A 23,969-nucleotide genomic window follows, 5' to 3' on the forward strand; every position below is an offset into this window, starting at 1 on the left:
TTTTATTGTGATAACTGTAGATCCATGTATAGTTGTAGAGATCCCTCCTGCCCCTGTACACTTTGCCCAGTATCCCCTCATGGTAACGTTTTGCAAATTATAGTACAATAGCACACCCAAGATACTGACATTGACACAATCCGCTGATATAATTCAGATTCTGCCCATTGTACCTGTACTCGTGTGTATGCATTAAGTTCCATACAATTTTATCATTTGTACAGATTCACATAGCAACCATCAAAGTCTAGACACTGAACAGTTCCAGTACCCAAGGATCCCTGCTGTTGCCCTTTTATAAACACACCCACCTCCTGCCCACACCCCCTCTCCCCTGTAGCCACTTTTTGTATGGCTGGCCCAGTGTTTTGCAAATTATTTCATTTTTCATCTGTCAGAGTTTAGCTATGAAAACAGAATCTGGCTAGTAAAAAGCAGAAATGGATTCTTTATTACAGAATCATTAGACATATCAAAGAAACATGCTCTCAGCTGTGCTACCAGGAGCTATACCACTGGATCAGGCTACCACCTCCCTCTTCTGTGATCAAGCAGCCCTAATCAGGAAGCTGCAGATACTGCCACCAGACCCCAAACCACGCCGAGGCTGATAGAACTGCCATAAGCAAAGCTCTGAGCTAGTGTCTCTGTGTTCACAAAGCTAAGACCCTGCCTCTGAAAAAACAAGCACCTCCATGCCTCTGCTTGTCAGTGGAGCTCATTCTACCTTCCACATCCTGTGCAAATGTGTATTATTAGAAGCCCTGGCTGCAAGAAAGCTTTAGAAATATGAATTTTAGTTTTCTGGGCTCTGCAGAAAGGAGGTGTGCTGGGCGCCGAACTGAGCCCCCGCCAGATCCCCAGCACAGCAATTGGCCTCCAGCACCTTCCAGGTCCTGCTGACATGCTCATTTATGCTACATGCCTGGCCCCGAAGACATGTGAGTTGTGACCCTTGAATAACTCCCGAATCTGTATGCCTTGTCCAGACCTCCTTCCTGAGCTCCAGACCCCCAGATCCAACTACTCCCCCACATGTCCATGTGGACGTCAACTCAAAATCCTATCTGCCTTCCTCCTCAGCCCCCGGCTCTCCCTCTTCCCTAATTCAGTGAAAGGTGGCCCAAGCCATTTCCGTTTCCCACCAATCTCATCTAACCCATCACCACGTTCTGTTGTTTCTCTACCATTCACCTGTCATCTCTCCCCACATCACCGCCTCACACCACCACCCCAGGGCAGCCCCTATGCACGCGATCTCAGATCACTGCCACAGCCTCCCAACCGGGCTGCCTGCTTCCAGCTCTACCCCACGAGATCTATTCTCCACGTGGCTTTAACAGCACCGAAATCTGATCAGGTAACATTTCTGCTTACGGTGCTGCAGGATCTCCCCAGTGCCCATACAGAGCACCTACTATGTGTCATGCACCATTTTTGGACTGGGGAAAGTGAAGAGGTTTTAGATGGTTAATTCATTTGGCCAAGCTCACATACCAAGGAGGAGGTGAAGCTGAGATTTGAACCCACGTCTGTCTGGACCTAAGGCTCATTGTGTCAACCACTGTGCTGTCGTCCTGGACGAAGGTCTAAAGGGCTTTACAAAGGCCCTTCATGAGCTGCACGCCGCTTGCTCTCCAGCCTTATGCTGTCTTCCTCACCTCTAGCCCAGCTGACGTCTTAGCATCTTTGTGCCAAGCCTTCTTCATCTGACTTGCTAACCCTTCCCTGTTTCACAGCTCTGGGCTCTCAGTGGGAGTCTTCCCTGAGGATCTAACACCGAGAAGCCTCTGCTGCTGGGCGCCCGTGTCATCCTGTGCTTTCGCCGATCCTAACACACATCACGCTGTGATGCAACTGTCTGCGTCCCCACTGGGCAGCTCCCGCTCGCCACTGCGTCTCCAGTCTGGTACAGTGCTTAGTAGCACTGAGCACTCAATATTTTGAATGAATGAATGAATGAATGAAAGAAATAGAAGACTTCATCCCAAACCCTGACAAAATATAAAGGACTGGAGATGATCTGGAGAGGCAGGAGACTAACATCTACTGTGCACACAGCACTTTCACATGTTCATTTATCTTCACAATAACCCTTTGCAGTAGGAAAGACTATGTTCACTTTACATAAACGACAGGAAAAACGAAGAAATAAAGTCTAACCGCCTTACCCTGGGTTACAGGGCTCGGCCTTCCCTTCCGTATTTCTCACCACTCTTCAACCACCTTAACTGTCAATCCATGCTTTACTCAAATTTCCTTATTTTTCACCAATATCCTTTTTCTGTTCCAGGCTCCCATGCTATACGTAGTCATCTCGTCTCCTCTGGGCTGTGACAGTTTCTCCAACTTGCCACATTTTTGATGGCACTGACACAGTTTTGAGGAGCACGAGTCAGGTATTTTGCAGAATATCTTTCAGTTGGGATTTGTGTTGATTTTTTTCTCTCGTAAGACTGGGGTCGTGGGTTTTGGCGAGGGAGACCACAGAGGTACAGGGCCATTTCCATCCACTGTTTGGAGGGTACGCACTCTCAGTGTGACTCCAACGAGCCTGGGTCTCGGTCAGGTTTCCCCACTGTGACACAAGTTATTCCTTGTTGCCCCCTTTCCACACTGTCCCATTTGGAAGAGGTCACGAGCACAGCCCATACTTAGGGAGCAGTTCTGCCCACCCCCCCTCCTTGAGGGCAGTATCTACAAGAATCATTCGCAATTTTGAACAGATTTGTCTCATCTCTCCCATTTATTATTTATTTATTTTGAGACAGGGTCTCACTCTGTTGCCCAGGCTACAGAGCCGTGGCGTCAGCCCAGCTCACAGCAACCTCAAACTCCTAGGCTCAAGGGATTCTCCTGCCTCAGCTTCCCGAGTAGCTGAGACTACAGGCATGCGCCACCATGCCCGGCTAATTTTTTATATATATGTATATATATATTTTAGTTGGCCAATTAATTTCTTTCTATTTTTGGTAGAGACATGGTCTCTCTCTTGCTCAGGCTGGTTTCGAACTCCTGACCTTGAGCGATCCACCTGCCTCGGCCTCTGAAAATGCTAGGATCACAGGCTTGAGTCACCATGCCCAGTCTCATCTTTCCCATTTATTTATTCAATCATTTCTTTTTATAGTGTCAGCTCATCAGGGATATTTATTTTACTCTTCGGGTAGTAATCCAATATGACTTTATTTCGTTGCTCAAATTATTTCAGCTTTGGCCAGCGGAAGCTCCTTCAGGTGTCTGTGTCCCTCCACATACCTGCCCAGCGTCAGCGTACACATGTGGAAAGCACTTCCTTCCTTCCTGAGACCGTAAGATGCTCCAGGCTCATCTTGTATATTTTCTGTGCCTGTTCTAGAATTGACTATTTCTGCAAGGATTCCTAGTTTATTTTTATTAGAGAATGGTGTTAGAAACCAAGATGTGGGAGCTAGGTGTATGCTACTTATAAATGAAAAAAAAAAAAATCCACTATAATTCTCAACAGAGAATACAGTTCTTCTACAGACCCTACATGCAGAAATGTTAGCACTGCCGATAATTGCCTCGCTGAGGCTTTTAAGACTCACATGATGCTTTCACTCACATCAGTATGAAAAGTTCTGCTAAATTCTCACGTTCTGCTCATTTTACTTGCTAATAAGGTTTGTATACATTGAACAAATGGACAGGACAATACATAAGTATAAGCATAATTAAGAAATGTTTTTATTTTCTTTTCTTTTAGCTTCTACAGAACACTTAGTGCTCTGACCTCTGTCCTGTTTGACAATAGTTCTGAATCTCTGATCAGTATAAATCCCATACACAGATTAGGTAACACACTTTGAAGAAAATGGAAAGTCTTACATGATTACTTTTAAGAAATCTTAAAAGTAAACCCACATTCATCTAAGTAGCAGTGGGCTTTACAGATTAGAAATGGAGAGTCTACTAAAGTAAACTAGTTTGGCCAGTTTTACCTTTCTCAAAAGATTGTAAGAAAATGTCTTTCTTGCACATATTTAAAACAGAAAGGAAACTTTTGATGTTATCTGATTCTACAGCTTTCTCGATCTTACTAGAAGGTGTGAACACAAAGTTTTCCTGTAACTGTATCACACTGCCATCTGGCTGACATACATTGTAAGACACTATCAATTTTAGACGTCATCATGATTTTAAAGGTTAAAATGTGGTAAGGAGAAAGGTCTGTCTTAGAACTGATGAAAAAGGTTAATGAAAAATTATACCACTGTTGAAAAACTAGAACACTTTGAAAAATTACAGGAAAATTTTTTCCCCTATATTTTTGTCTCTTTCAACATTTAACACTTATTTCATATTCAGTTGTCTCCTAGAGTATACAATCTATCAGTACATTTTTATCTGTAGGTGCAATAATACAGAATCTTGCTCTAAATCTTACTGGCAGGTTCTCCTAAATTCTTCACAGTTGCCATAGTGATTAACCAGAATTAGCTAAGATTTTGCTTATCTGTGTGATAATTCACAAGGGTAATTGCTCTAAATCTGAGAAAGAGGAAATAAGCATAATTCACACTCCAAATGACGACAGTCATTTCATATTACCTTCAATCACCCAAATGGTTTTAATACTCTGACCATAAGTTTCTTTGCACAAGTATTTGTTAAATAACTACCATCCAGTCAAGAAATGCAGTACATTAAAGTCCTATTTAAAAAATGCTAAGTGAATTCTTTATAAAATTAAGAATCATTTATATCAGGCGTCTTCAAACTACGGCCCGTGGGCCACATTCGGGTGTTTTTGCCCGTTGGTTTTTTTTACTTCAAAATAAGATATGTGCAGTATGCATAGGAATTTGTTCATAGTTTTTTTTTTAACTATAGTCCGGCGGCCCTCTAATGGTCTGAGGGACAGTGAACTGGGCCCCTGTTTAAAAAGTCTGAGGACCCCTGATTTATATCAACAAAAATTATCCACTAATTTGTCTATAAATTTGGTATGTGCTCAAGCACACCTCTGCGTGTAAGTGGGTAATAAAATCTTATTTCAGGCATTTGTATCTGTGCACACGTGCACACTGCGGGGCAGTGGAAGGGAAGGGGACAAACTGGAAGAATGCATAGGAATGCTGTCCATCTAAAAGAAAACTGGTAAAAATATGTAGAATTGGGTTTTTCTGATAGCCAAATTTAAACTCTTCTTACAAACAAATTAAACTCACCTTTTCTGGAATATTTTCAGTAATGATGTCCAAATGTGACAAAACTGATAAAAAAGTACAAATACTTGTTTTAAGGTTTTCTTCGCCCTGCAAAAAGAATCAGACAAACAAACGTTCAGTCCAGGCTTACCGTGAGCCGTGCATGTCCAAGGCACCGTGCGGGACTCTGCGAGGGTACAGGATGAGAGGCAGCCTCTTCCTGGAAGCAGTCCACAGCCTGGGTGTGGATGCAGGACAGAAAGCAGAGAAAGGAAAGAGACTGCCCAGAGCCAAATGCCATCGCATACAACAGTCAGGAGATAACATAAGTACTAAATAACTAAAGATAAAGTACAGCCAGCCCTTGTTTATCCGTGGGTTATGAATCTGGAGATTCAACCAACCATGGATCGAAAATATTTGAGAGAAAAAAATAAAAATAACACAAATTTTAAAAATATAGTATAACGACTATTTACATAGCATTTACGTTGTATTGTGTATTGTAAGTAATCTAGAGTTGATTTAAAGTATACAAGGGGATATTACAGGTTACAAGCAAATATTATGCCATCCTATATAAAGGGCTTGAGCATCTGCAGATGTGGGTATCTGTGGGAGTCTTGGAACACCCAGGGAGGCCCCTGTGGACGCCCCTGTGGATGCCCAGGGAGGGCTGAAAGTGGTAGAACCAAGAGCATGCTCACTTCAGAAGCGGCCAGGCCTTTAGGATGGGAAGGATCGGCCTGTAGAAGGAAGGAACACAGGGGAGCAAGAGAGAGAGAAAGAACAGGTAAAAATGATCAAGGTGAACAAAGACGCAGGGCAAACTAAGGTGAGGGCAGCAAGAGGTGATGAGGCCAGCTTGGCAAGGAAGCAACAGGAATGAGGCTCCAAAGTCAAATGGAATCATACTGTAGAAGACTTTAGAAAGCTATGGTGAAGAGTGTTAAACTGTTATCTGGAAACATTCCCAACAACAGTGATATGAAATGATACATTATTTTTGTGATAATAAACATATGGATGCCAAACAGATTGGAAAGGAGAGAGACTACAGGAAGAAAGACCAGTTTTGAAACTTCTCCAAGAGGAAATCTTTTATTTAATCCATAGTTCCTAGATGTCCTCTATGTGACAGGTGCCATGGAAACAAAGGAAAGCAACAATAGACCAGGCTCCTGCTCTCCTGGAACTCAGAATCAACTCGGCAGGAAAGACAAAAATCAAATCAGGTTAAAAAACTAATTCTAAGTACTATTTATGTGCTATGAAAACCTAAAATGAGGAGATCTAAGTGGGAGGTAACTTCCTTTAAGAATGCCGTGTGAGCTGAGATCTGAAGGGAGAGAGGCAGTTATCTAGGTAAAGAGGAGAAAGCCCACCACACTTCAGGTGGAGAGCACAGCATGTGCAATGGCCTGACAGCAAAAGGACTGATGGTAGCAGGCAAGATTAGAAAGGTCAGTGTGCTACCCCAGCCACACTGCTTGGCTCCCAGGGAACCAAGCTCTGCACTCGGGCCCTATGCAGATCCCTCTCACTCCTGGGAGGGGGTGCTCATGTGATCTTCTGTGGCCAATGAGGCACAAAAGCAAGCATGCACTTGCACATCAGGATGTGGCCCCTGCAACGCTCATTCTCAGAGCCCTGACCCACCCTATAAAGAGGTCCGGCTCCCCTACTGGAGACATGGATACCTGGCCACCAGAGCTGTTCCTGCCACCGCAGCTGAGGTGACAAATACATATGTGAAGAAGCCACTTGGAAGTCCCAGCTCCAGCAGACACTGCATGAACAAGAACTGCCCAGCCAGGCCCAGTCCACACACAAAATCATGAAAAATAATGAAACACTGTTGTTTATACCACTAGGTTTTGCAGAGTTCTAGCAATAGAAAACTGAGACAATCAGTCTACCTGAAATTCAGAAGTAGGAACGGAGCACACAAAGGGACCGGAGAAGGAAGAGGCACGAGATGTCACAAGGCTCACAAGTCATTCTGAGGAATTTGGTCTTTGTCCTGAGAACAATGTTTTAAGCAAGCGGGACAACCTGTTCAAACTTTCATTGTGGAAAACCTGCTCTGGCTTCAGCGTGGAGAGGAGCTTGGGAGGGGATGGAGGCAGCCCCGTGAGGAAACCACCACAATGGACAACACTAGCTTGGACAAGATACAATGACAGAGACAGATGACAGATAACTAAGAATATTCAGGCAGTGAGATCAATAGCACCTGGTCAGGAATCAGACCCAGAAGATGAAAAGTGTCGAGATTTCTGGTTTGTGCAACTGTATAAATGTTGGTACTGTTCCCTAGAGTAGGAAGATGGTACTGTCCACTCTAGTAGGAAGATCAAGTTTAGGGAAAAAAATAAAGCATTCGATGTTGAATATCTAAGTTTTAGGTTACTTATAAACATTCTAAGGAAATGTCTACAGCAAGGGTTAGCAAACTTGTTCTGTAAAGAGCCGAAAGTAAACAACATGGCTTTGTGTACCACAGGTTCTCTGCTGCAACTGCTCAAGTCTGCCACAGGCAGTATGGAAACACAGTGTGTGGCTGTGTTCCAATCAAACTCTGCCAGGCCAAATCTGGCTGCAGTTCGCCAACCCTTTGCCTAGAGCTTAGGGGAAGACGTGTGGAATAGAAATATAAATTTGTGAGTCACTCACATCAGGCAGTAAGTGAATCCATGACACGGATAAGACTATCAAAAGAAGAGAAAATAAAGAAAAAAGAAGGCCTAGCTAGCCCTTGCAAAGCATTAACATTTATTAAATAATAGGTTGGTAGGGAAGGAAAAGAGAATGTCTTGGAAAGGACACAGAAAAGAGAGAAAAGAGCGACAGGAGGAAGAGGGGAGTGAGTGTCACTAGAGCCAAGAACAAGGAAATGGCTGATAGCGTGACTGTGGCTGAGAGAAGATGAAGGGTGGCACCTGTCCCATGCGGGTCACTGCTGACTCTAGCAACAGTGTCTTCTGAGAAGTGACTGCACTGGAAGCTGGTCCACAAGGGACTGAAGAGTGGGTTGGGAAGAACGCGAAAAACTGACCTATGGAACATGGGTACCTCTCTTCAGGAGTCTATGAAATCATACACAGACAGGGTGATTATAGGAGAAGGATGAGACAATATCCAGTCTAGCCATAAAAAAATGGAGGATACTCGAGCATCTTTAAAAGCCCATGGAGCAGGATGTGGTGGTGCATGCCTGGAGTCTCAGCTCCGTGGAAGGCTGAGGCAGGAGGATCGCTTGAGCCCAGGAGTTTGAGGTTGCTGTGAGCTAGGCTGACGCCACGGCACTCACTCTAGCCTGGGCAACAGAGCAAGACTCTGTCTCAAAAAAAAAAAAAGGATCGGAGATTTCAATATATTAAAAATAAATAAATAAATAACCCAATGGAACCAGGTGGTTAAGAAGGAGAGATGGAGGACGGAAAAAAGACTGATGGCAAAAAGTTCCTAAGAAGGTGGGAGGAAAGAGGCACCAGAGGGCAAGCAGAAAAATTACCCTGGAACAGGAGAAGACTCAGGTCCTTCACAGTAAAAGGAGGGAGGAAACCTCTGATGGATACTGACATACGTAGATTTGTACAACTGCTTTTGAGAAGATACAGGTATTGCTATGTGATGACTTTTATTTTCTCTAAAAAAAAAATAAAAGGTCATCTGTTCCAAATAGAGGAGGAAAAGAATGTAAGGGACAACTGCCCCTTTTCCTTGATTATCTACTGTGAATCACTTTCCATGTTTAGGGAATTCTCTCACCTTATGACACTTTGGGCACGCTGAAAATGGCAGATATGCAGCCTCCCTCCCCTAACAAGGTGGCACCTGACCTGGTTCCAGAGACACTTACCCTAAATTCTTCATTGAGAACTCATGACCTAGAGAAGCAGAGCCCACAGAATGCCCACCTCCGCTGCAGGTGGCAGAGGCGGCAGGTATACAGTTGGCTACGGTCACAGCCCTGTTGTGATGGTACCCTGTGTGTCCAGTGGGTAATGTCCCCAGTGGACCTGCTCTATGGCTTGCCTGTGGCCGCAGTTCTGGAGGCTGTTGGGCTGCCCCTGTTCCTGCCAATTTTCCAAGCTATGATTCCATAGCTTTCCAGGCATTCTGTAAGCTACCTAACTCCCCACTCCCCAACTGTCTTTTCTGAGTCCATTTTTGATTCCATCAGCAAAAGCTGCCTTTGCCTACAACTATCAGCAAAAGTTGCCTTTGCCTACAACTAAAAACTCTGATGTCCGCAGGAAAAACGAGAGATTTCCAGAGAATATACAACGTCTAATGACAAGCAAGAGATTGAGCTAAGTAAACAAACTTAGTAAAATCGCTGGCACTCCTGTGGACACATGCACTGTCAGGATATCTTAGAAGCACACGGGAAGCAACCCGCCCTTTGTGAGCATTTCTGAGGCAGCGCTTGCCCACGTAAGAGCAGGCATGAACAGCTAGGTTAATAAAGCCATGCATCTGAGAAGCAGTGTAAGGAAAAATGACAGAACAGCTTTCTTCATTACATGGGCATGAAAAAGAGAAGGAAGAGCCAGAGGAGGCTTGGAATAGGTGAAAAGGAACACAGCATTTGAGCTTAAACAGGCATATGAATTAAAGCCTTGCCATTTCTTGGTGGCGTGACAAATGTCTTACTCTTCATAAGGAAAATGTAAAAACCTGTCTTTCAGAATTACCGTGAGGCTGTTGCCGCTGCTGCTCACTGTGACACCCAGGTTTCAAGCGAGCAGACTGCGAAAATGGAGGACACCAGAAAGGGGAGCCAATTTTAAGGAAAGATGCTATTATTCATTAGTTTAACACAGGACGAAATCTGACGCGATTATGGAAAAGGCCTCATTGGTGGCGGAGAAGCAGGGACCCAGGACAGATGGGGCTTACTAAGGGAGTGCGGAAAGAGAAGCGGATAACAATTCTTCAGATAAAACTAAGCATTAAGGGTTGGGAGAAAGAAAGGGAGCATATGAAGGAAACAGAAGTCATGGGCGTAACAGGAAGGGAACTATGACATAGACAACAGTGTGACAATCGGCTGCAGAGAAAGCCACTGCCAATGTGAAAGGCATGAAATGACAGGGAGGGGATGGAGGAAAAGAAAATTGTCTGCAGCTGCAGATGAAATCCTTAGTGTACCATTGCTGAAAACGTGGTGGACCACAGTGGTTTAAGGCACAGATCCCTCAATCTCAAAGTTTAACAGTAAAGAAAAGAAGAACTAGGATAACGGCTGGGAGGTGGAGGACACATCAATAGGACAAGCGTGACAGATCCAGAGAGTGCAGTCCCAAAGGAGATACAAGGTCACAGGGATAGATGTGAAAAAAACATAAGGATTTCTTCCTCTGAAACTGAAAGGGAAGAAACAGAAAAAGAGAGATATTGAGGAAGTCACCTCCATTTTCACATAAAATAGAAGATCATTTATTAAGAAAGGGAAGGGTGAATTTGGGAACCAAAAACAAAACATTCAAGGGAAATATTTATAACTGATGTTTAGATACAATTCAGTATTTGTCAGGAAGCTTGCAATGATAAAATCTATCACTAATCTTGGTATCAATTCCTTAAAATTAATTTTCAAAATATAAGGAATGTTGGGAAAGGGAGAGTTAAGGGAATGAGTGAGGGTATAAATGAAACAGGAATGGAAATAAATCCATACTGTCTTTAGCTTGGTGATGGAAAATTCCCTTCTATTCTTTCTACTTAGGTTATGTTTGAAAGTTCCCTACCAAAAAGGTTGTTGTTGTTTTTTTAAACGTAAGGAATGCATTTAATTCCTCATCATTTGTATTTCTAACATCAAAGACATTGCTTAGGAAATAAGAATATAGCGGGCACCTATTTCCCCTACTTCTTAATAACAGAAGCCTTTTCCATATTTATTTTGTTGGAACAAACAGTCCTCAAATAAAAACTATAATATATTCAAGATGAGTGCCAGGTATTTGTGTCTCCTAAATTAATTCAGATCTTGCAAAACGTAACTTACGGTGTGAATACATTATAGCAACTGAGAGTTGAAAACAACTCTTAAAGTGAAACAAATCTCCGGGCACAGTCAAAATCATTTCTTAATTTAAAAAAAAATATGAAAAATGTCCTTTACTTACATAAGAAAAACAATCCCAGAACTTTGGAAGAAATTGAGGGAATTTATGAAGAATCAATATAATAATCCATTCTATAAAATATTTTACAGATGCTTGATTATTGATGAAACCAGCCTGGAAAATCCTGTCAATAATTCCAGTCACAAAGTTCTGTGAAAAATAAAATTCACAAATTAAACTGTTACTGTTATTAATGTTAATAAATAAAATAGCCCCCATTTAAAAACCAGCTTAAAGTTATCATAAGTAATTTATCAAATCTACAACTCACCAAGCAGGGCCACTAAAAACTGTCGACTTAAATATGATGATGAAATACTTTTACTGAGTACTTTACAATTTACTTGGATATCAATTCTATCAGGAAGGTTACTGTCATCTTTATTTTTACAGGCAAAGGAAAGACTGAGAAAAGCTGAATAACTTTCCCAAAGGCACATACTCAGTGGCAGAATTCAGATTTCAATCAAGATCTGCCAAGGTGCCAGAGCTTAAACTTGGAACGAAGGGCAGCACAGAGGCCAGGGTCAGCAGGGGGAAACAAAGTCTCAGAGGGCAGGTCTCAGGCCGTTCTAAGCCCCGAGACAGTGCCGTAAAGTGGAGCGTGAATTCTGTACTTAGACTTGAACTTGAATTCCATCTCTTCCATCCACAGGTTTTGTCGCCACACAGGTAGCTCTCCTAATCTCTCTGAACTTTGGTGCTCTTACAAGTAAAATGAGGACATTTATGGCCTGTCTCGAAAGACTACTATAATAAAGGTTAGACGAAACCATAACATGTAACAGTTTGAAACTCTTAGCAGAGGCTGCCCCGTAACAGACGTGTCCCCACCCTCTCTCCAGCGTTGCCCTTCGCTGGAGACCTCTCCATTCCAAGAAAAAAAATGTCCTCAGTAACCCAGTAAAGCATTTCTAAAATGTTTCTCTTTTTAAATACTTTTTTATGTTTAATGAAGTATAACATATACTTTATTTAAAAAACTAACTAGTATTAAAAGACCTGTGGTAAAAAAAAAAAAACAGCAGCCCCCACCACACCTCCACCCACACCACTCCCCAGACCCACTCCTTTGGCTGTTTCTCTTCAATTCATCACTTACACACTTACGTTGTTATTTGTTTCCCTCTCTCAGATTATTCACAAAATTGTAATGAAAAAGAGGATGACATATTTTTTAAATTCTCTCAAACATTTAAAAGAGGGTGGGGAGGATAGTAAGAAGCTTGAAAGCCTGAGGAAATTTTTTTTGCATTCAAAATGTTTTTTTAAATTACATGAGTCACACACCCTCACTTTGTCATAATGATGATCTATTTCCTAACAGGACTATTATGCAAAGATGGGAAGAGAAATCAGACAGTCCATTCAACTGTTCCTTCCCTCCTCGGGGAAAAGAAGAGGTAACTTTGGATAAACAGACTTTGTTGTAAGAGACTTTACTTCATTGGTTTGTATGGACACATTATTCACAAAATTAAGGGCAAGAAACTCCACCATGGGAAACAATAATCCGACCCCAAATGGTACAACCTGCCTGGTTTCTAGAGTATAGATAATTAATTCAAAACAGTTACACTCCAAAATAACTTAGGTGTAGGAAATGGAAGTATTTACCTTTTCTGATCAAATGGCATATGAGACTTTAAAATGTTATGTTAAAGTTAAAATAGTTATGTTAAAATGTTATGTTAAAATATGGAAGAGAAAAATATTAAATGGGGGCCATGTAAACCAGATTTCAATTTATTTCTATAACATATAATATAATCTATTTAAAAAAACCTTCATTATAAGAACTGAAGCATACATTTTAAACAGATTACTTTTTCAATTTTCTTTTTTTTTTCCGGCATATTATGGGGGTACAGACTTTAAGGTTTCAATAAATGCCCTTCCCCCCCACCCCCCACAAGTCTGAGTTTCCAGCATGACCATCCCTCAGATGGTGCACATGCCAGTCATTATGTATGTATATACCCGCCCCAGTACATGATGGTTTCTACAAAATAGTTGATTCATATGAAATGTTATGCTTAAAAGGTGTGAATATAATAAATTTTATACCTGATCAAATCTGGGGAAAAGTACAAGCAGAGTCTGCCATATTCGGTTTTTCACTCTGTGTTGTAGAGAATTCACATAGTAGCTAATTTTGGACTTGGACACCAATTCATCCTAGAGGGAGAAAGGAGGAAATCCATATTAAATATCTACTGAATTATGATTAATGAAAACAATATGAATAAGAACTTCAAATGTAAAAGGCTTAAATTGGGCATAGGGCCTCACTGTCATCCAAATAGTAGTGAGGAGGATAAGAAAAAATAAGAAATGACACTTTATAATCTCTTTTCAAAAAACACTGAACTTAGTGGTTTTTGTTTAACTTATCTGCTTTTAAAATTAGAAGAGAGACCACAGCACTGGGAGATGCGGGGTCACGGAGCAAGAAGAGATTGAGATATCTGACATATTATTACCATGAACCACATAGGCACTTCTCATTTTGAGCTTCTTTGCCTTACTAGAATTTGGAATAGCGGTATCTGCAATTTGATGCAAATGCCACCAAGACAGAACCACTCCAGTATGTAGACAGTGCGATGCTGTCTTGACACAAGACAACGGCAGCACTAAGCCTTTCCACAGGAGCAGAGAGTTCTCCCTGGCTTTCGATGGTTTGTGCCACCCACGTTCAGCCAACGGCAAGGTTTTGTTACCATTAACTGTTAGTGCTTTAGCTGTGAAGCCAAGATCGCACTGAAGAGTGTGTTAACATTTGCAAACGTTTTAAAGGTGCAAAAGTTAGTCATTCGCCACCTCTAAAAACCATTTTCGCATAATGTAGATGGATCATCATCTACTTCGTAACTTCTCTGTGATTTTTCTTCTTCTATCTCACTCTCTGCATTTGAGTTTTAAAACTTCATGACAATAGCTAAATTAATACAGATTTTTAATGACACCTGACAGTGACTAAAATCTCATAACCTCCTGTATTATCATTATTTCTTTTGGGATATTTTCTTTTCTGTAGGTGTGCTTTGGTTTCATATACTGCTCAACCTCAAGGCAACTAAAAATGGAATCAGGAGGGCAGATCACTCATGCATTCAGAGGGAGCAACTTCACATCAATAAGCCTGCCATGAGGACCTTACTGAGTCACTGTCCTCACTTGGAAGTGCTAAAATTCCTCTCTCAGCTCAAAATCTTCTGTCCATTTACTTGTTCCACTCAGTGTGCTCCTTTATTCAGAAATATCTTTCTTTTCCCTCCTAGTTTCCTGAGCCTCCTGAAGCTCTACAAGACCTTCAAGAGCACAATCAGTTCTTTTCAGTACAACCTCAAAGCCTTTTGCAAATTCCCTACTTCTGAACCAACTCACCCAGGGGTCTTAAATTCTCTTGATCCTTATTTCAAGTCGCCAGGCACTGCCAAAGAAAAGAAAAATCACCTGCCACCACTGACGTCATTAACAATATGCATGCCAGCTGTAGCTGGGCCTTCATTACTGCCAGGCCAGTGGTTTTTAAACTCTATGGGCTCCAGAATCGGCTTACAACACTGACTGCTGGGCACCACCCCCGACTTTGGGGGTGGGGCCCAAGAATATGCACTTCTAACACATTTCCCAGGGATGCTGATGCTGCTGGTCCAGAGAACACACTTTAAGAATTACAAGCGTTTTGCTTTTACAAGTCTGTTTTCCAAAGCAGCTGCACCATTTTCTTTTCCTACCAGCAGTGTATGAGGGTTCCAATTTCTTTACATCCTCACCAATACTTGTTATTTTTAGTTTGTTTTTCTTAATAGCCATCCTAGGGGGTTTAAGTGGCTAGTAAAAGATTTTGCCTGTGCAATCACTGCTGGCCTCTCCATAATTATCATTTTCCCCTCTCTATTGGATCATTTCCCTCAACATACAAACGTGTGCTCTAATTATCCCCCATATTTAAAAATCGCCTTCCTTAACCCCATGTCCCCTCCTGGAACTGTCCCCTTTATTCCTTCTTTCTCACTGTCTCCACTCACTCAACCCCAGTTTTCTTCACAACCCATTCTATTTGGGTTCTCATTCCCACCACTTCACTGAGATGCCTTTTGTTGGGGTGACCAATGGCAGCAGAACCTAATGGCCAATCCACAGCCTGCTTGCCCCCCAAGCAGCACTGTCTTTCCTCACCTGGCCTCCTGAAAATGTCCTCTGCTGGTGTCTTTCTACCTTCCAAATGTCACCTGATGAAGAGAGGCAGTGCCTGACCCCCTATCTATTATAAACAGCTAAGTATACTTTATAATATGTATTTTTGTTCTATGTGATAGAATACTCAGCTCCCACCACTTTAAATTCCACTCATCCTTTAGAAAACCAATCAAATACTATTTCCTCTGGGACATCTTCCCTGACTCAGCATAAAAGGGAATTTTCGCATAAAAAAATACTTCCTAGGTTTTACCTAATAAAGCTGATCTGCTACCTTCAAAATATAAGCATGATGAACATTCCTATTTTAATACAGTGACTTAAGTGGGTTCTATTGTTATCCAAGTGTTCAAACCAAGGTTAGAAAGCAGACCAAACACTCCGACTATCTCAGCTTCAGATTCTACGTGTCATTTAAAGATTAAAAGAGGAATAGAGCATTATACTTGACTGTACCCTTTTTCTCTTTTTTCCCTAGATTTACTAAACCTATTCTTCAGACACTGTAATGTTCATTTAGAAATGACTCAGCAGGCTCCTGGAAAGCCCTAATTGGATTATTCTTATCTAAATGAATGAGAAATTTTCATCAATTTTAGATAATCATCATAAACCCGTATCTCAATAAAACGATATATTATATTAGAAGCAAACCCTGAGGTACTCTTTCACAAACTCTGAAATAAGAGCAATCAATGCTTAAGATTATGCCACCTTCTAATTTTTACCTTTTTTATTCCATTTCTTATATAAACAATGTATGGATAGGGCACTCTAAACATAACTGGTTTTTGACTGGAACTGGGAAATACACAGAGGTAAGTTTAGATGGTATAGGAAAAACACTATTGTTCTCTAAAACCAAACTTGAGTTGGACAGTCAATAACCAAGATTTAACTAAAAATACAGAACATAAACTTCATGTTTTCTCCTGACAAAAAATATTTAGAAACACATATACTAGCAACATAAAGAACAAATGTTGGACTTGTTAAAAACAAATATAATTCAAAGTAAAATAAAACATATTTACTTTATCTAATAGCTTGATTGCAAGATCCTCCATAAACAACTTATGGGACATATTTGAGCCATCTAATAAACACAGAAATTTGATAGCACAAATTCTCACATAATGGTCTTCTCTTTTAGTACTAAAAAATATTAAATAAATCATGTTAATGCATTTTTAAAATAGAAAGATAACACCAAATACTAGTTTCAAGTATAACAAATATCAAGACCTTCCAACATTTTCTAAAATTAAGTAGGTCAATGCTTAATGATAAGACTTTTAAATTCAGGATAGATAGATTACAAATGAATATGTTAAAAGGAGGGTCTGGTTCAGAAAGTCTGAATGAGCACAAATTCATCCAGACTTTTGGAAAAACAATGTACAGACTACTGATCCTGGGCCAATAATGTGTGTGGACAAAACATAGCCATGAAACTATTCCTGAAAGAGGACCACAGATACCTCTGTTCACTCAGGGGCAAGAACATGCATCACACATCTCAATGGCTTGTCTTTACTACATACTAAAAATGCACATTTTCTAAGTGAGGGGCAAACTCAGGAAGCACTGTGTGCTCTGAACACCCCAGCATTTTCAGTATACAAATATGTAGGAAGACAAATCAAGTGAATTTGATAACAAGCACTTCTAGGCTGGGCACGGTGACTCACGCCTGTAACACTAGCACTCTGGGAGGCCCAGGCGGGTGGATCACTCAAGGTCAGGAGTTCGAAAACAGCCTGAGCAAGAGTGAGACCCTATCTCTCCTAAAAATAGAAAAGAAATCAATTGGCCAACTAAAAGTATATAGAAAAAATTAGCCCGGCATGGTGGCGCATGCCTGTAGTCCCAGCTACTCGGGAGGTGAGACAGAAGGATCGCTTGAGCCCAGGAGTTTGAGGTTGCTGTGAGGTAGGCTGACGCCATGGCACTCTAGCCCAGGCAAGAGAGTGAGACTCTATCTCAAAAAAAATATATAAAAAATAAGTGTTTCCACATTTTATTATAGCTGCTATAATACAAATAAACATCACTTTAATTTAACAACAAAGCAGCTGTCTAGTAGAAATCAAAGTATTTGGCAACCACCAACTAGAAAATTTCACTTTCATTTCTATACTAAACTAACCAAAAAAAAACCAAAAAACAAAAAATAAATTAAAAACAATTAATGAAAAAAAACATATATATTAATGAAGAATGACAGATGATTTAAAACAAAGCTAGGACTCAGAATAATGAACACTTTATGATAACTATACACAATAGTCATTTATTGTCCTAAATTCTAAAATCAGAGTGAATGCTATACAACACTATTTTTATCTTCTTTATAAACACACACAGTTTTGAAAGCTATATGAAAAACATAAAACTTGAAAAAAAGCTACTTGACATGTTCCAAAAAAATTAATTCATAGGTAAGTTAAGAACAGTGTTATCCTCAAAATCAAAAACTTTAGGGTCTATCTCTAAACTCATCGAGTTGTATACATTAAAACGTACAGCTTTTTACATGTCCATCGTAGCTCAATAAAGTGGTTTTAAATAAACCAAAAACTTTAGGGCCTGTCACAAGAGTAATTCTATTTTGTGTGTAACATACTGCCTTGTTAAATTTTAATTGCATGTGAATTTTAATTGCATGTCAAATTTTACAGCCAAAAAAGAAATGAGAAATAAAGTGTTTGTGCTGATGATCGCCCCTCCCCCAGAAAGAAGAGGAACAGGGGCTGTGTGTTCTCCACAACCACATTCTTACTTATGCTAGACTCTGCACTAAAATTTCTTTTAAAGTTTATCAAATTTTAGTAAGTAGTGAAATATGCAAAAAAAATTAGCAAGGGAATATAATTTATACCATCTTTCTGAAGATACATCAAGCATCTTGTCTTAGCTATCACTAGTAGACATTTATTAAATTCAACAAATACAGAATGTCTGTCTTACGTTAAATTTTGAATATATCATATATGTCAAGACATAGAAAATCTATCATACTTACTTTTCCAAAACGGCATTTGCTGCACAGTCACGTCCAAGATTTTCTATGAAGGTCTGTACATCCTGAATGAGTCTTTCCATAAAAAAAAAAATTTGATAAAGAACAATGGGTTTTAAATAGGAAATAAAAAAGCCTTCAGGCTAAAGTTAACTAATAATTTATATTCTTCCAATTGAAAGCCTCAAAACAGAGACACAATTCTACTTGAGTAGGTATTTAATATAACTTATGGCCAGTTGAAATAATAGCATCTTTTACCTTTGATCACGCCTAAACACAGTTCCAAATATACAAGCCTCAAGGATAAGTTCGCTATAATTTTTAGCACTTGATAAAGACCCTTGGGACACATTTGAAGCAGACACTATCCAAGATTGGCAGCAGTAACTTATCAGTGTATTGAAGACTCCACTTTTTACAGCAGACATTTCAATTATCTTGTACATAATCTGTAATGAAACACAATGGTCATTTAATCCTTTAACCAATTTAGTTTAAAGAAAATTAGTGTTGCTTAATTGTTACTTGAATTGTTTTAAATCACAGTTTCAACTCCATGAATAGTCTGAAAGATTTAAAATTCATTATTGTTAGAATAATTCTGCAAGATGATCAACAAGCACAGAATGCTAATTTTTCATCTTTTAATAAAAATAAATCTAATTTTAGCAATAGTGATAATTCATCTGGAAATATTCAAGACAAACAACTGTCCAAAGTAGTAGAAGGAAAGAGAAGAAAAAACACCTCACCCTGCATATTTTCAGTTTCCTTTGCATTTCGCCAGTGGGCCTCCCTTTGCCTGAGGCAGCAAAGACCACGGTCTCTGAGTATGTACTGTAGGCAAAAAAGGACCGAGAGAGGCAGCACAGGGCAGCAGGGTAACAAAAGGACCTGACTCTTTGTCTTCCCCTTTGGATCAGGAGATACACTTGGATTCCTAGGCATGATGGAATTCCATCTTGTTATGTTCCCTACTGTATCAGCGGTTGCAAATGCAAATTACCTCCAGACACCAGCAAGACCTTTTGATACAGGTTATATTCAGAGAAATCTCTCTCTACGTAAGAGACAAACCCTGCCTAAGTGCGAGGACAAATGGCACCTGACACCTGCCTTCATATCCAGGACAAACCAGACTGACTGTGGAGAAAGAGCACGCCAGCTCCTACTTGGCGCCATGCACTCAATTATATATCATCACGTAGGAATGGCTGGTGTTGCCAGATTGTCTGATTTTCCAAGAGAAGGGGACCCACATCTTCATACAGATTTCCCAATTCTTAAAAGCCACTCACTAATACAAAATTTTAATTACATGAACCAAAGTACGTTTGTGAGGCAGATGTGGCTCTTGGGCCACCACTGTGCACCTCTTCTTCTACATCTATCAGGTGTTCTCGCTCTTACTCAAAACATCTAAGGCGGCTCAAAAATACGTGTTGACTGGATGAATAAAGAATGACAAATCTAATACCTAGTTACAAGCATAACTCCCATCTTCCTCATGGGCTACAGGTCACACAAAGTAAAAAGAAAAGAAGGTTACCTCTTTTATTTTGAAATATGCCTGGCCCTTGATTTTTGCAGCAATGGTGAGAACTCTGTTATCAAAAACAAACTGAACAAAAGCTTTTAAATTAGGCCAGAATATCAGCTGAGTGTTGCTTAAAGATGATATAATTTTCCAAGCCATGTCAAAAGACTCTATGCAGAGTGATTCAGAGGAGTTCAAAAGCTGGTAGGGGAAAAAAATACATACATACTTATTTTCAGAAATTTTGATTGCTGCTCCTATAGATATTCTTCATGTTTCACTATATCTTACCTTGGGAACCAAAATTTTCATGCAATGGAACACTGGCAGAACTTGATCAGAAGGGAGAATTGTAAGGGCTTCTAGTGCAGACTGCAAAGTTCTTACTGGCATTTGAACAGCAGGCAGAAAGGGTTCCAGAATTTCACTCTCTGTGGCCGGTATCAGGGTGTGGTATTTTTTCAACAGGAAGGAGAGGCACACCCACTGATCATGGATATACTGTGCAACTATTTTCCCCCATCCTTGGGAAGATGATGATTCTTCAAAAAACCTGAAATACAAAATAAAGTCACTACACCATACTTCTCCAAATTTGTCTCCATTTCTTTTACACTAAATGTACTACATGTAAACAGATATAAACAGTCTTTACCGAATATCCTATCCACCAAAAAATTAGGAAATTTCATAAACCTCAATTTTCTAACTACCCTGGAAGTAGGCACTTTGTCTCACCTTAAAAGATTCACTTGAAAACTAAATGCAGAAAAGTTAGCAGATAATAAAGACAATAACAGAGATGAATAATATGACAATACATTTTCATCCTGAACAGAGTCTCATCTCCAAAATTCTGTAATTCTGGATCAACGTTGGGCAATCACCAATCAATGACAACAATAGAATGGATTTTTAAACCTGAGTCTTTCCTATAACTGCCATACTCCGCGGGGTGAGCGTACCTGCTCTGCTCCTCTATCTGAGGCTTCTGCAGCGTCTGATTGAGCTGGAGAGAGGAAAGGAACTTCTCCATGGGGCCGGCGTTGAGAGAATCCAGCTGTAGTTCAGGCTTCTGGTCAATGGCCTCACACACCATGGCCAAGGCAGCCATGCTGACCACTCTCTGAATCTGACTCCCCAGAGTTGGCTCCTGTGGAGGAAAAACAACAATCTTTTATTTAACATAAGCAGTATTAATCAGCAAGGACCTAAGCTGCCAGTCTATGGGAAGCTCAGGCCCCCAGTCTCCCTCTTCCTGCCTGCTCCTGAACGTCGGGAGAAATAAAAGGAAATCCAACACACACCGTTCAGTTTTGCTACTGCTCTACAGACCGGCTTCTCTGCAGTGCACAAATTTCAAATGGCAATAAGAACTCAGCAATTCAGATTAAGACAATTTGATCTCTCCATTTGGCAGGTGGGTTCCTAAAACCAGGACATGACATACTAGTTATATATAAAACCCGAAGGTATATGTGGATAAGCACCTCTCAACCTGTTTCCTTTTCACATACACTTATACAGAGTTTCTATGGGTGGGTCTTACTTTAATTGTATGCTGAAACACGTTTTTTAAAAAACAGAAAGGTAGGTCTGGGTATGGTGGCTCATGCCTATAATCCCAGCCCTTTCGGAGGCTGAGGCAGAGGATCGCTTGAGGCCAGAGTTTGAGAACAGCCTGCGCAACACAGCAAGACCCTGTCTCTACAAAAAAAGATTTAAAAATTAGCTGGGCATGGTGGTGTGCACTTGTAGTCCCAGCTACCTGGGAAGCTGAGGTAGGAAGCCCAGAAGTTCGAGACTGCAATGAGCTATGACTGAGTCACTCTACTCCAGCTAGGGTGACAAAGCAAGACCCTGTCTCTTAAAAAAAACAAAAACAAAAAAGGCTCCAGGTTACAAATAATTCCTTCAATCAGCTACATATCCTTTTGGAGAGATCATGTAACCTCACTTTAAGAGCTGTACCCAGAAACCACATAGCCTAAGTCTGAATCCTGGCTCTGCACTATTACCAGTATAAGTGTGCAATACGACACCTTAGTTTTCTCATCTGTAAAACGGGGCAGTAATAGAATCATGCATAGGGTTATTTTGAAGATAAAACAAATGAGTGATTTCATGCAAAACACTTGAAACTTTACATGTAGGAACACAGAGAAGGGTAACCAAGATAGCTGGGTTTATACATAAAGAGAAAATCAACAATCCAAACTAGGAATACAGACAAGAACCACAGTAAACAACTGTACTGAGAAACCACAGCAATTCTCTCAAATACTGCCAACCAGTAATATCTCTATCAGAAAGGAACTTTCTACTTCTTGTTCCACACACCCCAACTCCACAAAAATAAATCAACCATCTCTACGGATAAATTTTACATATCAACACTGCCAACACAGGAAATAATATTTAGTGTTACCTTTGAGTCAACTATGGTCCCTGTTAACCTTAATGTAATTCAGTGAACTTTAACTAAAGCAAGCCAAATTTAAGAATAAGAATTACTGTGGAATGGTTCATGATTTTTTTTTTTACATTTAAAACTCACAATGTTCTTTCATAACACTAACAGACTAATAGGTACTGGACAGAATGCTGAAATATTAATTATCATTTCACGATAGTTTCCTTTTAGGATATAAAAATTACTAAAACAATCAAGTAGCTTCTTTGTTTTCATTAGTAGCCCAAACTAGTTAGACTATGATTCAGTTCAACTTCATTCAACACTGACCATGTGTTAAAGTGAAACTATCTAACAATTACTGAGGACTTTCTATGTGCCCATCACTGTTCTAAAGACTTAACATACATGAGCTTGCTTTAATTCCTACATCAATGACTCTATAATCCCGATTTTGCAGTAAGGCATGCACAAGGAGGTTAAGTAATTTCCCCAAGGTTACAAGTTAGCAAGGATAAAGCCAGGATTCAAACCCAGAAAGGCTAATGCCAAACCCTGTGCTCGTCACCACTTAACTTTATTGTGTTATGTTTTTAAAAAAAAATGCCTTCAGGTACTAAAATCCAGCAGAGAAGACATATATACATAAATCACTCCAAAAACAAGAAAGATGGAAATACACACTATAATGGAGGCACAGGAGCAGTAGGAAAATGACAGAACGGGTGAGACACAGATCCAAGAAGACCTCTGGGAGAGAAGAGATTTCGGCTGAGCCATACGGAGGGGACCAGATACTGGCGGGTGCACTCATTCCCTGTGGAGGGACCAGGCTGAACGACAGCCTCGATGAGGAAGGCATGACACGTGCTTGTGACCTGTGAAACTCTAGGCGGTCCCCTCGAGTGGCTGTGGCACGGGTACACAGTGGGAGGGAAGAGGAAAGGCGGGGAATAGCTGGGCTAGAACATGAGGCAGGAAGCCAAGCACGGGAGGCTGTGACGTGAGGCTGATGAAAGGGACCTTTCCTGGACACATCTGGCCAAAGACCTGGTACAGGCCAACTGTCTGGATCTAAATGATTTTAAGGTTGAAGTCACTACACCTCTGTTATATGTTTGATATTATGATAGGAGAACCAATCTGAATCACACTTTATCGCCAGAGGGTACTATTTTAAAAACTGACTTTCAGCAAATGCTTTTTATGATATCAAAATATTATGTAACAAGTGAATATGTATTCCATGCATGCCTTATTCAACGTAACTTATCAATACAAACCTTGAACCAAAAAGGCTTACCTGTCCACTGTCCATCTCTTGAAGATGCCGAATAGATGCATTTTTCAACAGAGAAATAACTCTCCAAATGGGGTTACCTCTTTTCCACCCAACCTTCAAATGGAGATTTATAAGCTCAGTTAACACCGTCAGGTACAAATGGCAGCGGTCCAGATCTGAAATCTGAGACAA

At 40.5% G+C, this 23,969-nt stretch overlaps 1 protein-coding gene across 3 annotated transcripts in view; it reads right to left on the reverse strand.

The window, feature by feature from the left end:
* The window catches only part of TARBP1 (tRNA guanosine 2 -O-methyltransferase TARBP1), a 78,333-nt gene that overhangs the window by 12,112 nt on the left and 42,252 nt on the right, over nucleotides 1-23,969 (reverse strand). For all 3 annotated transcript variants that reach the window (XR_012913547.1, XM_075995470.1, XM_075995471.1), the window contains exons 14-23: nucleotides 23,799-23,960; nucleotides 21,048-21,235; nucleotides 20,374-20,635; nucleotides 20,095-20,283; nucleotides 18,804-18,994; nucleotides 18,546-18,617; nucleotides 16,555-16,675; nucleotides 13,379-13,489; nucleotides 11,312-11,461; nucleotides 5,193-5,279 (exon numbers count right to left, since the gene is read on the reverse strand). Coding sequence is in view for 2 of the 3 variants with exons in the window: in XM_075995470.1 (XP_075851585.1) it covers nucleotides 5,193-5,279; nucleotides 11,312-11,461; nucleotides 13,379-13,489; nucleotides 16,555-16,675; nucleotides 18,546-18,617; nucleotides 18,804-18,994; nucleotides 20,095-20,283; nucleotides 20,374-20,635; nucleotides 21,048-21,235; nucleotides 23,799-23,960 (1,533 nt within the window). In the remaining variant the exon portion in view is untranslated. The remainder of the gene's footprint in view (nucleotides 1-5,192; nucleotides 5,280-11,311; nucleotides 11,462-13,378; nucleotides 13,490-16,554; nucleotides 16,676-18,545; nucleotides 18,618-18,803; nucleotides 18,995-20,094; nucleotides 20,284-20,373; nucleotides 20,636-21,047; nucleotides 21,236-23,798; nucleotides 23,961-23,969) is intronic.

Source organism: Microcebus murinus, chromosome 19 (assembly GCF_040939455.1).
Source record: "Microcebus murinus isolate Inina chromosome 19, M.murinus_Inina_mat1.0, whole genome shotgun sequence".
NCBI classification, from domain to species: domain Eukaryota; kingdom Metazoa; phylum Chordata; class Mammalia; order Primates; family Cheirogaleidae; genus Microcebus; species Microcebus murinus.